This window comes from Artemia franciscana, chromosome 13, assembly GCF_032884065.1.
Source record: "Artemia franciscana chromosome 13, ASM3288406v1, whole genome shotgun sequence".
Taxonomy (NCBI): domain Eukaryota; kingdom Metazoa; phylum Arthropoda; class Branchiopoda; order Anostraca; family Artemiidae; genus Artemia; species Artemia franciscana.
Genome location: NC_088875.1, coordinates 42,387,278 through 42,399,539, shown reverse-complemented (window position 1 = coordinate 42,399,539; position 12,262 = coordinate 42,387,278). Strand labels below are relative to the sequence as shown.

Below are 12,262 nucleotides of genomic sequence, written 5' to 3'. Positions count from 1 at the left end.
TTTGGCTAAATGGCTTTCTCTTAGTTTTGATCAGACGATTTTGAGAAATAAGGGATGGGGAAGGAGGCCTAGTTGCCATGCAATTTTTTTCGGTTACATAAAAAGGCAACTATAAATTTTAATTTTTAACGAATTTTTTTATGAGTAAAAAATATACGTAACTTAAGAATTTACTTAAGTAACAAACTTTTATATTCTTTAATTTTTATTATATATATGAGGGGGTTTGTACCCTCGTTAATACCTCGTTCTTTACAGTAAATCGTAAGTTATGTCCCAATTCTTTAAGAATGACCCCTGAATCAGAAAGGCCGTAGAATAAATAGTTGAAATTACTAAAAATACTATAGCATAAAGAGCGAGGTATATATCTCCTCCTAAATACCCCACTCTTTATGCTAAAGTATTTTTAGAACCCCTCATATGCGTAATAATCTCTGTTCGTTTTAAGTTTCAATGCTACTCTTTACTTTCAATTGAAAAAAACTTTTCCATGTTTATTTTTTCATTGTTTTTTATAGTAATTTTAGAAAATTCTGCGCCCTTTCCATTGAATTTCTGTTCCCTTATGACATATTTCTCCAAGGAAAGATCCTCCCACATAGCCCCCTCCCCTCAACCTCACCCCCAAAACCAAAAAAAAAAATCCCCTGAAAACGACTGTACACTTGCCAATAACCATTATTATATGTAAACACTGGTCGAAGTTTGTAACTTGCAGCCCCTCCCCCAGGGACTGTGGGGGAGTAAGTCATTCCCAAAGACATAGTTATTATGGTTTTTTGACTATGCGGAACAAATTGGCTATCTCAAAATTTTGATCTGTTGACTTTGGAGGAAAAATGAGCGTGGGAGGGGGCGTAGGTGCCCTCCAATTTTTTGGTCACTTAAAAAGGGCACTAGAACTTTTCATTTCCGTTAGAATGAGCCCCCTTGCGACATTCTAGGAACACTTGGTCGATACGATGACCCCTGGGAAAAAAAAAAATAAATAAACACGCACCCGTGATTTGTCTTCTGGCAAAAAATACGAAATTCCACATTTTTGTAGATAGGAGCTTGAAAATTTTGCTATAGGGTTCTCTGATACGCCGAATGCGATGGTGTGATTTTCGTTAAGATTCTGGGACTTGTAAGGGGTTTTTTCCCCTATTTTCTAAAATAAGGCAAATTTTTGCAGGCTCGTAACTTTTAATGACAAACACTAAATTTGATGAAACTTATATATTTAAAATCAGTATGAAAATCTGTTTCTTTTGATGTATATTTTAGCATCAAAATTCCGTTTTTTAGAGTTTCGTTTACAATTGAGCCGGGTCGCTCCTTACTACAGTTCGTTACCACGAACTGTTTGATTGAGTCAGTTTCTTTGTTATTCACTGCTTTCTTGTATTGAATGGACGCTTAATAAGCACAAGGATTGGGATATCTTTTGCTACCTGTGGCTGAGACTTCAACTCATCATTAATCTTTTAATCCAGGGTACTTTTCTTCAGTTGTTCCCCCGTATATAACAAAATATAATAATATAATAATACATTTTCTAGCTGTTCCCCCTAATATAACAAGTGTCGTGAGGGTTGTTGTGCCCATGATGCAGAACTTTGTATTTTGAACCATTAAGCTGCAAGGGCGAAGTGTAGACTGCTAGTCTTTCTAGGTTCTGTTGTAGGCTAGAGCTCTTCTCTTTTGTTTCAATAGTGCCAAAAGATTTAGAGCCGTCAGCATATAAGGTAATTGGGTTGTTCAAGTTAAGCTATCATTTATGGCTGTGGTGAACAGAATTGGTCCTAGAATTATTCATTGCAGAATTCCACTGACGAGAAGCGAGGGAGTTGAATAGTTAGAGTTGTCTTCGTCTTAGCACATCATTACCTTCTGAGACCTTCCTGATGAAAACGCCTAAATCCATAACACAATATCTTTCACCACCCACTCAATTTTAGAATCAGGTATAAATGTTCTACTTTTTTAAATGTTCTTGCTTGATCAAGTAGAAGATCTTCCACTGGTTCACCGATTTTTAAAAGCTTAGTTACTAAGTCATATGACTATGGCTGTATTCCAGGTGGCAAACCGGAGCAACTTGGCTTTAACTGCAGAAGTTATTTGAAGTGACATCCACAGGGAATGGTTGAGAAGCAACTGCGGGCTTATTACATTTGTAAGGGTATATTCTTCATGAGGATCAGTTGTATTTATTACTCTTTCTGTATAAGTTAATCTAATAATACTTTCAGTATGTTTAATTTTTATATTAATAGCAGTAATGATAATGATGCGCAGTCACTTCCTTAAAGATGCTCATTAACTATCTTTTGCGAAAGTTACTCAAAAAATAAATTCAGAGTTGCTTCTCTGTTGTTCCAGCAACTACAAGACGTCACCAGGAGCAGGAGAAGTCACCTTTTCGTAACTTTTAGTTATTTTTTGTCGAACCAGTTAAAAAAAGTCTCAAAAAAGCTACAAAGTAGCTTGGGGACTGTTGCCATTTATATTTTCTGATGTTTTTTTCTGATAAAATAAACTAAAATTGAATAGCCTATTTGAAAGATCATATCGTATTAGCATTGCTGAAAATCGGTTGTCTTGCAATAACAAATGTGTGTCAAGTTTAAAACCAAATGTTGTTTGCATCGTACGAATGATATTACAGCCTGACAAAGGATTTTTAAAACGTGTGTTCAAATATCGTATCTTTTGTTGAATATTTTGAAGTTTACTGTTCCTGTAAAATTAGTAAGAGGGGACTTTTCGTAACTTTTAGCTATTTTTTGTTGGGCCAGTACTGCAGCCTTTATTGCGTCTATCCTGTTCTTATGAAAACCATATTGACCTTCCATAAGTAACTTTTTTATTCCCCAAATTGGTCACAAAAGTAATATTTTGGTAATACCTTCAATGATTTTGCTGATTACTAAAGGCTGATTTGTCTGTGATTTTCAGCAAAATCCTTAAAGATTGATTGCTTCCAATCCCGATGTGGGTCTTCCTTTGCCTAGTTCTAAGGCTAGTGGCAGCACTGGCACATTTACGGATTAATAGAAAAATCAGAAATATTGTAGTTTTTTCGTCTTTTTTCAGCCACACCTATTTTTTGGAATCGTTCCAGTTTAATATAACAGCGGTACTTGTATGATATAGCGCCGACCTCAAATTGTTCATCTAAGCAGATCCTGTTTCTCTGACGCCCAGTCCTAATGAAATATCTCAAAATATGATGGAAATATAGTTCTTAATCTAACCTAATCAAGCTTGATTTTAATTCGAAAACTAAATGGAATTCATTTATATACAATCCTGAAAAAGGCTTATGTGAGTTTTGCATAAGGTTTGCATATGCAAAACAGATAGTCTGAGCAAGAGGCAAAGCAGGCATAAGCCTTCTTCAGGCTTGTATCTTAGGTCGGCGCTATATTATACTAGTACCATAACAACTTTTTAACTATCAAATATATTTATGAAACACATATGAAATATATTTTTTCAATATGCCAATCCTGGGGTGGAACTTTTTTCTTTAGTTATTGATACTCAGACCGTTTTAGAACAAAATAAATAAAAACCAGTCGAAAAATTTAATTCGGCCATGTACTATGTCCTATAAGGGTTAGGCTCATGATAGAATGCCCTCTTTATTGCCCTCCCTGCTGGATATTTACATAAATAATGTTTTTCACTTCTTCTTTTTTCAGATGCTCCGATGATTTTTGATACCCGTTCGTTAGATCGTCCGAAGAAAACAAAGAATAGTAACCAAGAACAAAACAACAGTTGGTCAAAAACCTTGCCATCCACTAAGAATAAATTGGACTCAAAGGGGAAGAAAAAAGATTTTATCGAGAAAAATAACAGATTGAACGCCTTAAAATCAAAATTGATGCGAACAAATTCTAGCTCAAACGAGATACTTGATACCATTCAAGAAACGAGTAGAGAAACCCTGAATAACTCGTATATCAAAGGATTAGAAAGAAATAATCTTCGGTATAGTGACAAGAATCTTCCAGCAAAAATTAGTAACGAAGAAATTGCTTATAAAAGACAATATTCAAGCGAATATCTTGACAGAATGCCAACTAAGACAGAACGAATTGATCGATATAAGTCTCACGATAATTCCCCTGAACGGTCAAACCAGTACGTACGGTCGTACTCACGTAATGAGACTGATCCACTCCATTCAATGCCAGGTGGTTTAATTGAACCTATTTATTCTCTGGGATTTACTCATAATCGTAATCGTCCATTTTCTTATACAACTGGAATGTCTCCAGAGTTGGAGAAACCAAATAAGTATGGAGATTCTTATAAACAACATTCAGAAGATAGAAATATTTACCATTCAACTCAAAAAGTAATGGAAAAAGACGCCATACTTCCAAATAAAAATCGAAATTACCGTGAGTCAACTATTCCATTTAAGGAAAATATCTCAAGGCCTTCAAGCATAGATCCAATGCCAGACAGGTACGAGCATGGCCAGGAGAATTCAAAATTTCAGCCAAATAAAACCGTGAAAGCCAAAGAACAATTCGGTTCACCTTTGTCCAATAAATATTCCAAGGAGGGCAAGGATGGCTACACCACCAAAATAATGATCAACGTTAATAATAAAAAAGGTGATTTAAATTCAGCACAACTGGTCCGTGACGCAAGCGATGCCTCGCAAGCTGTGGGCATTCAATCTTCTCGTCTTGTACGACAGGCTCATAACGAACCCCCTTCAAGACCACTTCGAGCCAAAGAAAAAAAAGGGGAAAATACTCTTCGTCAATCAGTGCGCGGAAATGAAAACGGACATAGCAAGCTTGCCCAACGCACAGCAACTTTAGGGCGCGTGCCTTCTCAGCGGGAAGTGCCAGATAAGCGTGACAAAAGGCGGAAGGTCAAAATTGTTTTCGAGTATAAAAAGGCTTCAAACAATGAAGGTGATCCATTATCTCGTTTTGTTGAATATAAAGGTTCTGATTTGCGCTTCGCAAGACCTGTGACAAAAGACTTGAACCCTATGACAACTTTGGAGCGACGTGCCAAGGCTGAATATGCCGAAGAAGCTATACGGCGACATAAAAGTGAACAAAGATTTTCCGAAGACGCTCTATTTGATTATGACAGACGTGCTCGTAGCTTATCTCCTGACAAAATGCAATTTGGATCTTATGACGATCCCGAAAGAGAAGAGCGTATTCGGCGTCAACGTGACAAATTTTTAACCGCCTTTTTTGGCCCCGGTAAAATCCCAGGCGTTATGTCCGACGAAAATGTAACAAGACCTGAAAAAACACACATTAGATACGAGGAAGATGACCGTAGGCGAGTTCTCTCTAATCCAGACTTAAGTACATTACGAAGACGACAGTTTAGTGAAAGCCCAGTTAGGGAATATGAAAAAGCCAAGTCCAAAAATAAAAAGCACGTAGAACATTATGACCGTCGAGATGGCTACGGGAAAAACCGATCACCAGTTCGTAACGGAACGTCTGAAAGCGACGAAGGAGTTCCTCGTCGAAATTTACGCCGTAGCCGCGTTGACCTCGCTGTAAGTATTTTATTTTCAAATCTACTTTCTGGGTGTGGTGAAATAGCATAATTAATTGTCAACTTTAATGTGCAGTTATTTTAATCGTTTATGGCAATCCCAAAAAAGGAACGTAATGGTAACGCCTAAAAATACCGAATAAAAATTAACCAGATTGATCCGACAAGTTAACTAACTTGAAAAAGGTACGGTACACGCTGTGTTTTATGTCAGCCCAAATTAGTGATTCTATCATTTAGCCACGCATTCTCAGCAAATGCATGGATTCACTTCGCTTGAAAAAGACATGAACACACTATATAGCATTAGTATGCCTAAACAAATACTACCAGTGGGGGTTTGGGATGGACAACTACTATGGCAAATTATCCCTCCCCCCCAAAAATATGGATTTTTCAATATTTCCATTTGTAGCCTATCTGCTTTTTTGACGAATGTTGTTTTTTTAAGGTCTTCAGGTTTCACCACTGCCCCACCCCACGATCAAAGGTGAAATATCATACACAGATAATCAATGTTTGGATATCGAACTATGGAAAAAGACCAAAAAATGACTTTTTCCATTGTTGCACCTTCCCAATGAAAATGCTGGTATCTTAACCCCCCCCCCCACTGCCTACGGAAAATGAGCTTTGACTGTTTTGCAAAAAAATATAAATACATCATTAATAGTTGAGCTCTTGTGACTGACGAACATCGTTTAATAGGGATGTATTTTGTTTGGAACTTTTTAGGCAGCTTCATTTTCGCAATGTCCAACTAAATGGCTTGGATTTTTTTTAAGGGGTGATTTGATGCTCCAAAAAATGCGTGTTGCCAAAAGTTTAGCTCGAACCTTCTTTTTTTAGGCTTGGGTTGTAGGGAGATTCTTAACTGACATCTTTTACAAGCAGTTGCAGCTATGCTCATCAATGTAATTTTCCTCTTTTTTATATTGTGGTTTCAAGAGTAGCAGCAACCTAATAAACCACGACCACGACCCATAGTAGCCAAAATGAATAAATATTTTAAAAGAAATTGTCTTGTGGCAAATATTTCCCTCTTAAATTGTTTCACATATAGTAATTTTCATTTAGATTCAATAGGCCTATAATTTGTAATTGCGAGAAGAAAGTTTTGAAAATTTCGAAAAAGAACCAGAACTCTAACACCCTTCAGAAAATGACACCAATTCAAATTAAAAAGTACGCCGTTGACATAATCAGTGTCTTAAAGTTCTAAAAGAGATGTTTACAACACCCCCTCCCTCACCAGAGGGAAAATCATATTTTTGCGTAGACCGCACTGATCTCCCCTAAAAAAAAAATTGCGATACAAAATCTTGAGTGTGGTGGCTATAAGACAAAAGTATTCATGATGAAAATATAATATTTTAGTTTACATAATAATATAATTTGGGTCACGTATTTGCACAGTAGGGGGGGGGGGGGGCTGGGGGTAAAGTAACCTAACCAAACCCCCTATTCCAACCACCATCCCTAACATGCAAATATATAACCCGAATTATGCAAGTAATGCATTCTGTCATCTATCATTTGTCTTTCTGGATATGAAACCGGTTTTATGAGATCTGAAATTCAGCAAATTTCTTGGATGTGGTTTTGGTATAATACGTAGATAGACCTACCTAAAGACTAAGTACGCCGTTGGAATCATTAGTGTCAAAAAATCTTAAATGCCAATTTATACCCCCCTCCCCACCCCCAAAAATAGGGATAATCATAGTTTCCATGAATAGCACTGATCTTGTTGTTTTTTTCCCTTGGGAACGCTCGTATCAAACCAGCGTTCTTAGGGTATCAGGATAGGGCTCATTGAATAGAAGTGAAAATATTTAATCCCTTTTAAGCTACAAAACGCATCGCACGACGACAAAGCGCTTTTTTTCGCAATTTTATTAATATTTGATTGACTAATAATTCTTTAATTAATAATCAAATTTATTACTATCAATTATTCTGGACTATCAAATACAGCTAATAAATTTTAATGAAAATGGATGACAGAATTGTTACCTGACAATGTGACATTACCAATTTCGCAAAGGCACACCTCAAAAGTGCTAGCAAGAATTATGACCTACTAAGTTCTTGACATTTCTCCAACAAAGAACGCAAACACAAAGTGTAGAATTGAATAATAATTTTGCAATGCATGGTCTAGCTATTGTTGACCTAACAGAAGTCTCAAGTTTTATTTCTTGTTTCATAACTGAAAAAAGTTTCAATAAATTAAAACCAGTTTTTTTTCCAGGTGACATTTTATGATCAGTAAATATTATAAAAGTAATATTGGAATATTGTTATTCATGAATCATTCACCACTGCGCAATATTTGCTTCTTTGTCGACAAATCTCTCAAGAAATGCGTGGTTTAATGTATTTTAGTTATTTTCTATGAATTTTAGCCTGGATTAGATATGAGATAGCTACTTCAAGGATTAGAGTGCTTTGTTAGTTTGGTTTTAAACATAAAATGAATTCGCTTTTGTAAAGGCACAAAATAACCAAACCGTCCCGCAGAAGTGGATATACTTATAGTTCAAGTAGCTTAATTCAAAGGCTATTAAACGGCTTTACTACTGCTACTACTACTAACAACTCACCACAACACCAAGTCGACTGAGGCTGACATAGTTACGCACGCTCTGCCTCCTTCAAAGCCCCCTGTTTAAGGTGGGACTAAACTTGATAAAAGAAGTCAATTTAGAGGGATCGTTCTTTCTTCTTCATCTCCCATTTACTACTTACAATCTTCTCCATTAATCATTCAATATTTATAAAGATATTTAATTATTATACGTCTTTTGTGTATATGAGCTTAGCGGCCTTATTTTTTTTTATCAAACTTTAAAATGAAACCCTTCTTCTTTCTTTCTTCTTTTTATTATAATTTTTATTTGCATTACTTATTTACGTTTGAATTTCTACGTTGTATATTTAACCCAGAGCGATTGAATTGTGAAAAAGATCATGTGACCCCTTTGTAACCACCATGACAGCCGTTCCAAATTTTGATATAGCCATTTTGTTCAAAATAGTCAAAAGCTTTAGCTCTAGCCTCATTTTCATCAAACTGTAAACTCTAGGCCTTGCGAGTCCCATGTAATTTGGTTTCTACAACTACAACTACTAACAGCTCATCGCATTACCAAGCCGTCTGAGGCCAACGCAGCTATGCACGCTCATCCTCCATCCCAATCTATTCAAAGCATCCCTCTTTATACCATCCCAGGAAGTTCCCATTTCCTTTAAATCTTTCTTTGTGACATCATCCCACCCCAACCGCGGAACAAACGCGGTTTGGCCCTCCTTAACTACGCCACTTATTCTGCTGCATCTTTAAGCGTCAAATAAGCTTGAACAAGGGGAAGGATGCCTTCAGCCTGTTTTTGAGAGATGCGCCTTCTATGCATTTTTTGGGGGAGGGAATTTTAAACAATTTTTGGTAATAAAAATGTATTATTTTTTGTATTACAAAATTTTGTACATTTGTTCATCTAAAAGAGATAAAATGTACTTCCCACCCTTATTTCCTCTTTTCTAGCCCACCTACCGGAAGAAATCGTACTTTACTGTTTGATTATTGAAATAATTAAATAAATGAATCCACGATCTTATATTTCTGAATAGTAAAGAAATTACCGGTTATAGCTCGAGTGAACTTCAACTATTAGAAGTAAATCGATTAGCTTTGACCTTTGCTTTTTTTGCTCCTTTCAAAACAAAGCACGCTACAGAATATGCAAAGGTAAACAATAACTTGGCTATAAATAGTGCTATAGTCGACTGTCAATTCGGTTAAGCCTTGCATAGACATGCACATGTACCTTATCACATTTCAGTTTTTCTCTGGAAGAAGGGGGCACCAATTCGCGAAAAAGTGAAGAGGGCCGGCAATAAAGAGAGGCAATTCACGAAAAAATAAAGATTATATTTTAAAGTCTATGACGGTCGTTTTGTTGTTTTTTCGATGTTTCCAATGAGAATTCAAAAAAAAAAAGTATTTTTCAATGAAAATCCAAAACAAGCTATTTTTTTAAAATCTTAATTTGGTTGTGAAAACATGAAATTGAGGGTGGGGAAATTACCCCCCCCCCTTCATTGTTAACCTAGCTGTGAGGGGCTTGTTAAGCGAAAAATACGCACAAATATCCAAATTCTTGAATCCCACAATCCCTTATAAACTTTTGTCAAGTTCTATTTTGTTTGTGTGCGTGTAAAGTGTTATGCACACTCTCAAGAAGTTTGAGCGCGACTTTGATCTTTTCGGCCAGTCATTTGTTTTGTGTCCGATTATCCCCTCCTTCCTCCAAGCCTTACCCTGCCCCTAGCTTAGAAAAAAAGTAAAGTGAAAAAAAAATCCCAAGATGAAGAAAAAAGAGGACTACGACCGGTAGAAGAAAAAGAAAAACTAAAACACCGCGGATATTTCGCCTGCCTAAAACGAGGCGTCTTCAACGCTAAGAACAAAGGTAAAAATCTAAAATAATCCATAAAACCTAAAATTGAATAAAACTTAAAACTAAGAAATAAAATCAAACCAATATCTATATATACAGTTAATGCTACTGCGACTGAGCACCACACAAGTATTTCTTAATTTTAGATTTCATACAGTTTTAGGTTTTATAGATTATTCTAGATTTTATCTTTGTTCTTCTCCACATTTAGTGTTGAAGACGCCTTGTTTTATACAGGCGAAATATCTGTATCGTTTTAGTGTATCTTTTCCTTCTGCTTGCCGTAGTCCTGTTTGTTTCTTCATCTTGATTTTTTTTTTCTCCCCTTCATTTTTTTTTCTTTTTTTTTCTGTTTTTGTCATGGTTGGCCAGTTCGGCTTTAGATCTTTCAGCTTTTAAAAAGGAGAAAAATCAAAACATGCATTAGTTCAAAAACGTTCAGAAATTAAATGAAACAAAACAAAACAGTTTTTTAACTGCAAGTAAGGAGCGACATTAAAACTTAAAACGAACAGAAATTATTTCGTTTATGAAAGGGGTTGTCTCCTCCTCAATGCCTTACCCTTTAGGCTAAAATTTGAATCTTTCTCACAACTCTACTTTTTAAAAAATTAGAAAACTAATTTCTGTTCGTTTTAGGTTCTAATGCTCCTCCTTACTTCCACCAGAAAAAACTTTTTTTACTTATTTTCTCATTGTTCTTTTAAATAATGCTAGAAAGTCCTGCAGCCCCTTCATGGAAATTTTCTTCCCTCATGATAAATTCCTCCATTGAACAATCCTCCCACGTAACCACCGACCCCCCTTTAACGTGAAAAAGTCCCTTTGAAATCGTCTGTACACGTCCCAATAACCATTACTTTATGTAAACAATGGTCAAAGTTTGTAACTTGCAGCCCCTCCCCCGGGGACTGTGGGGGAGCCAGTCGTCCCCAAAGGCATAATTATAAGGTTTTTCGACCATGTTGAACAAAATGGCTATCTCAAAATTTTGATCCAGTAACTTTGGGAAAAAATGAGCATGGGAGGGGGCCTAGGTGCCCTCCAATTTTTTGGTCACTTAAAAAGGGCACTAAAACTTTGAATTTCTATTAGAATGAGCCCTCTCGTGATATTATAGGACCACTGGGTCGATACGATCACCCCTGGGGAAAAGAAAAAAAAAACAACAAAAAAAAAACAAATAAACACGCATCCGTGATCTGTCTTCTGGCAAAAAATACAAAATTCTGCATTTTTGTAGATAGGATCTCGAAACTTCAACAGTATGGTTCTCTCTTTCGTTAAGATTCTTTGAACTTTAGGGGATGTTTCCCCCTATTTTCTAAAATAATGCAAATTTTCTCAGGCTCGTAACTTTTGATGGCTAAAACTAAACTTGATGAAACTCATATATTTAGAATCAGCGTAAAAATCCAATTATTTTGATGTAACTATTGGTATCAAAATTCCATTTTTTATAATTACGGTTACTATTGAGTCGGGTCGCTCCTTACTACAGTTCGTTACCACGAACTGTTTGACTACGTTTAAATGGCTGTGCACTCTCTGAAAGAAGTGTACACAACTTTAATACTCTGTTCCGGTCGCCCCTCCTGACTTTCCTTTGGTCCCTAGTGAACATAGTTTCATGTACTACATTTTTATTTGATAAATAAGATATAGTAAATCTAAGTAAGCGGGGGTTTTGTATAAAGTGTTTCTGTGTTGTCTGCTAATTATGGCTTCTATATTCATATGTGTCTGAGACCTAGGTTCGCTTCAATAGTTTGTTTTAAACGGTAGTTTGAATAATAATAAGCAGAATTTGCTTATTATGCTGATTTTAAATACATAAGTTTCATTAAGTTTAGGCGTATCAATTAGGGGCTACGAGCCTGAGAAAATTTGCTTGATTTTAGAAAAATGGGGGAAACAGCGTAGACTCGGCGTATCAGGAAACCCTACTTTAGTGGTTTCAAGCTCCTATGTGCAAAAATGTGAAATTTTGTATTTTTGCCAGAAGAAAGACCACGGATGCGTGTTTATTTTATTTTTTTTACTTTTTTGTCAGGGTTGATTGTATCAAGCAGGGTTGATTGTATTGATTGTGGTTCTAGAATATCGTGAGAGGGTTCATTCGAACGGAAATTAAAATTTATAATGCCCTTTTTAAGTGTCCAAAAGATTAGAAGGCAAGCTGGCCCCCTCCTCCGTCCTTTTTTCCCAAAGTCGTCCGATCAAAATTTTGAGATAGCCATTTTGCTCATCATAGGCCT

The 12,262-nt window shown here is 36.1% G+C and overlaps 1 protein-coding gene across 4 annotated transcripts in view; it reads left to right on the top strand.

Moving 5' to 3' along the window:
* Positions 1 to 12,262, top strand: part of LOC136034957 (uncharacterized) — a 147,051-nt gene that overhangs the window by 25,077 nt on the left and 109,712 nt on the right. For all 4 annotated transcript variants that reach the window (XM_065716505.1, XM_065716503.1, XM_065716504.1 and 1 more), the window contains exon 2: positions 3,696 to 5,542. In XM_065716505.1, the coding sequence (XP_065572577.1) occupies positions 3,696 to 5,542 (1,847 nt within the window). The remainder of the gene's footprint in view (positions 1 to 3,695; positions 5,543 to 12,262) is intronic.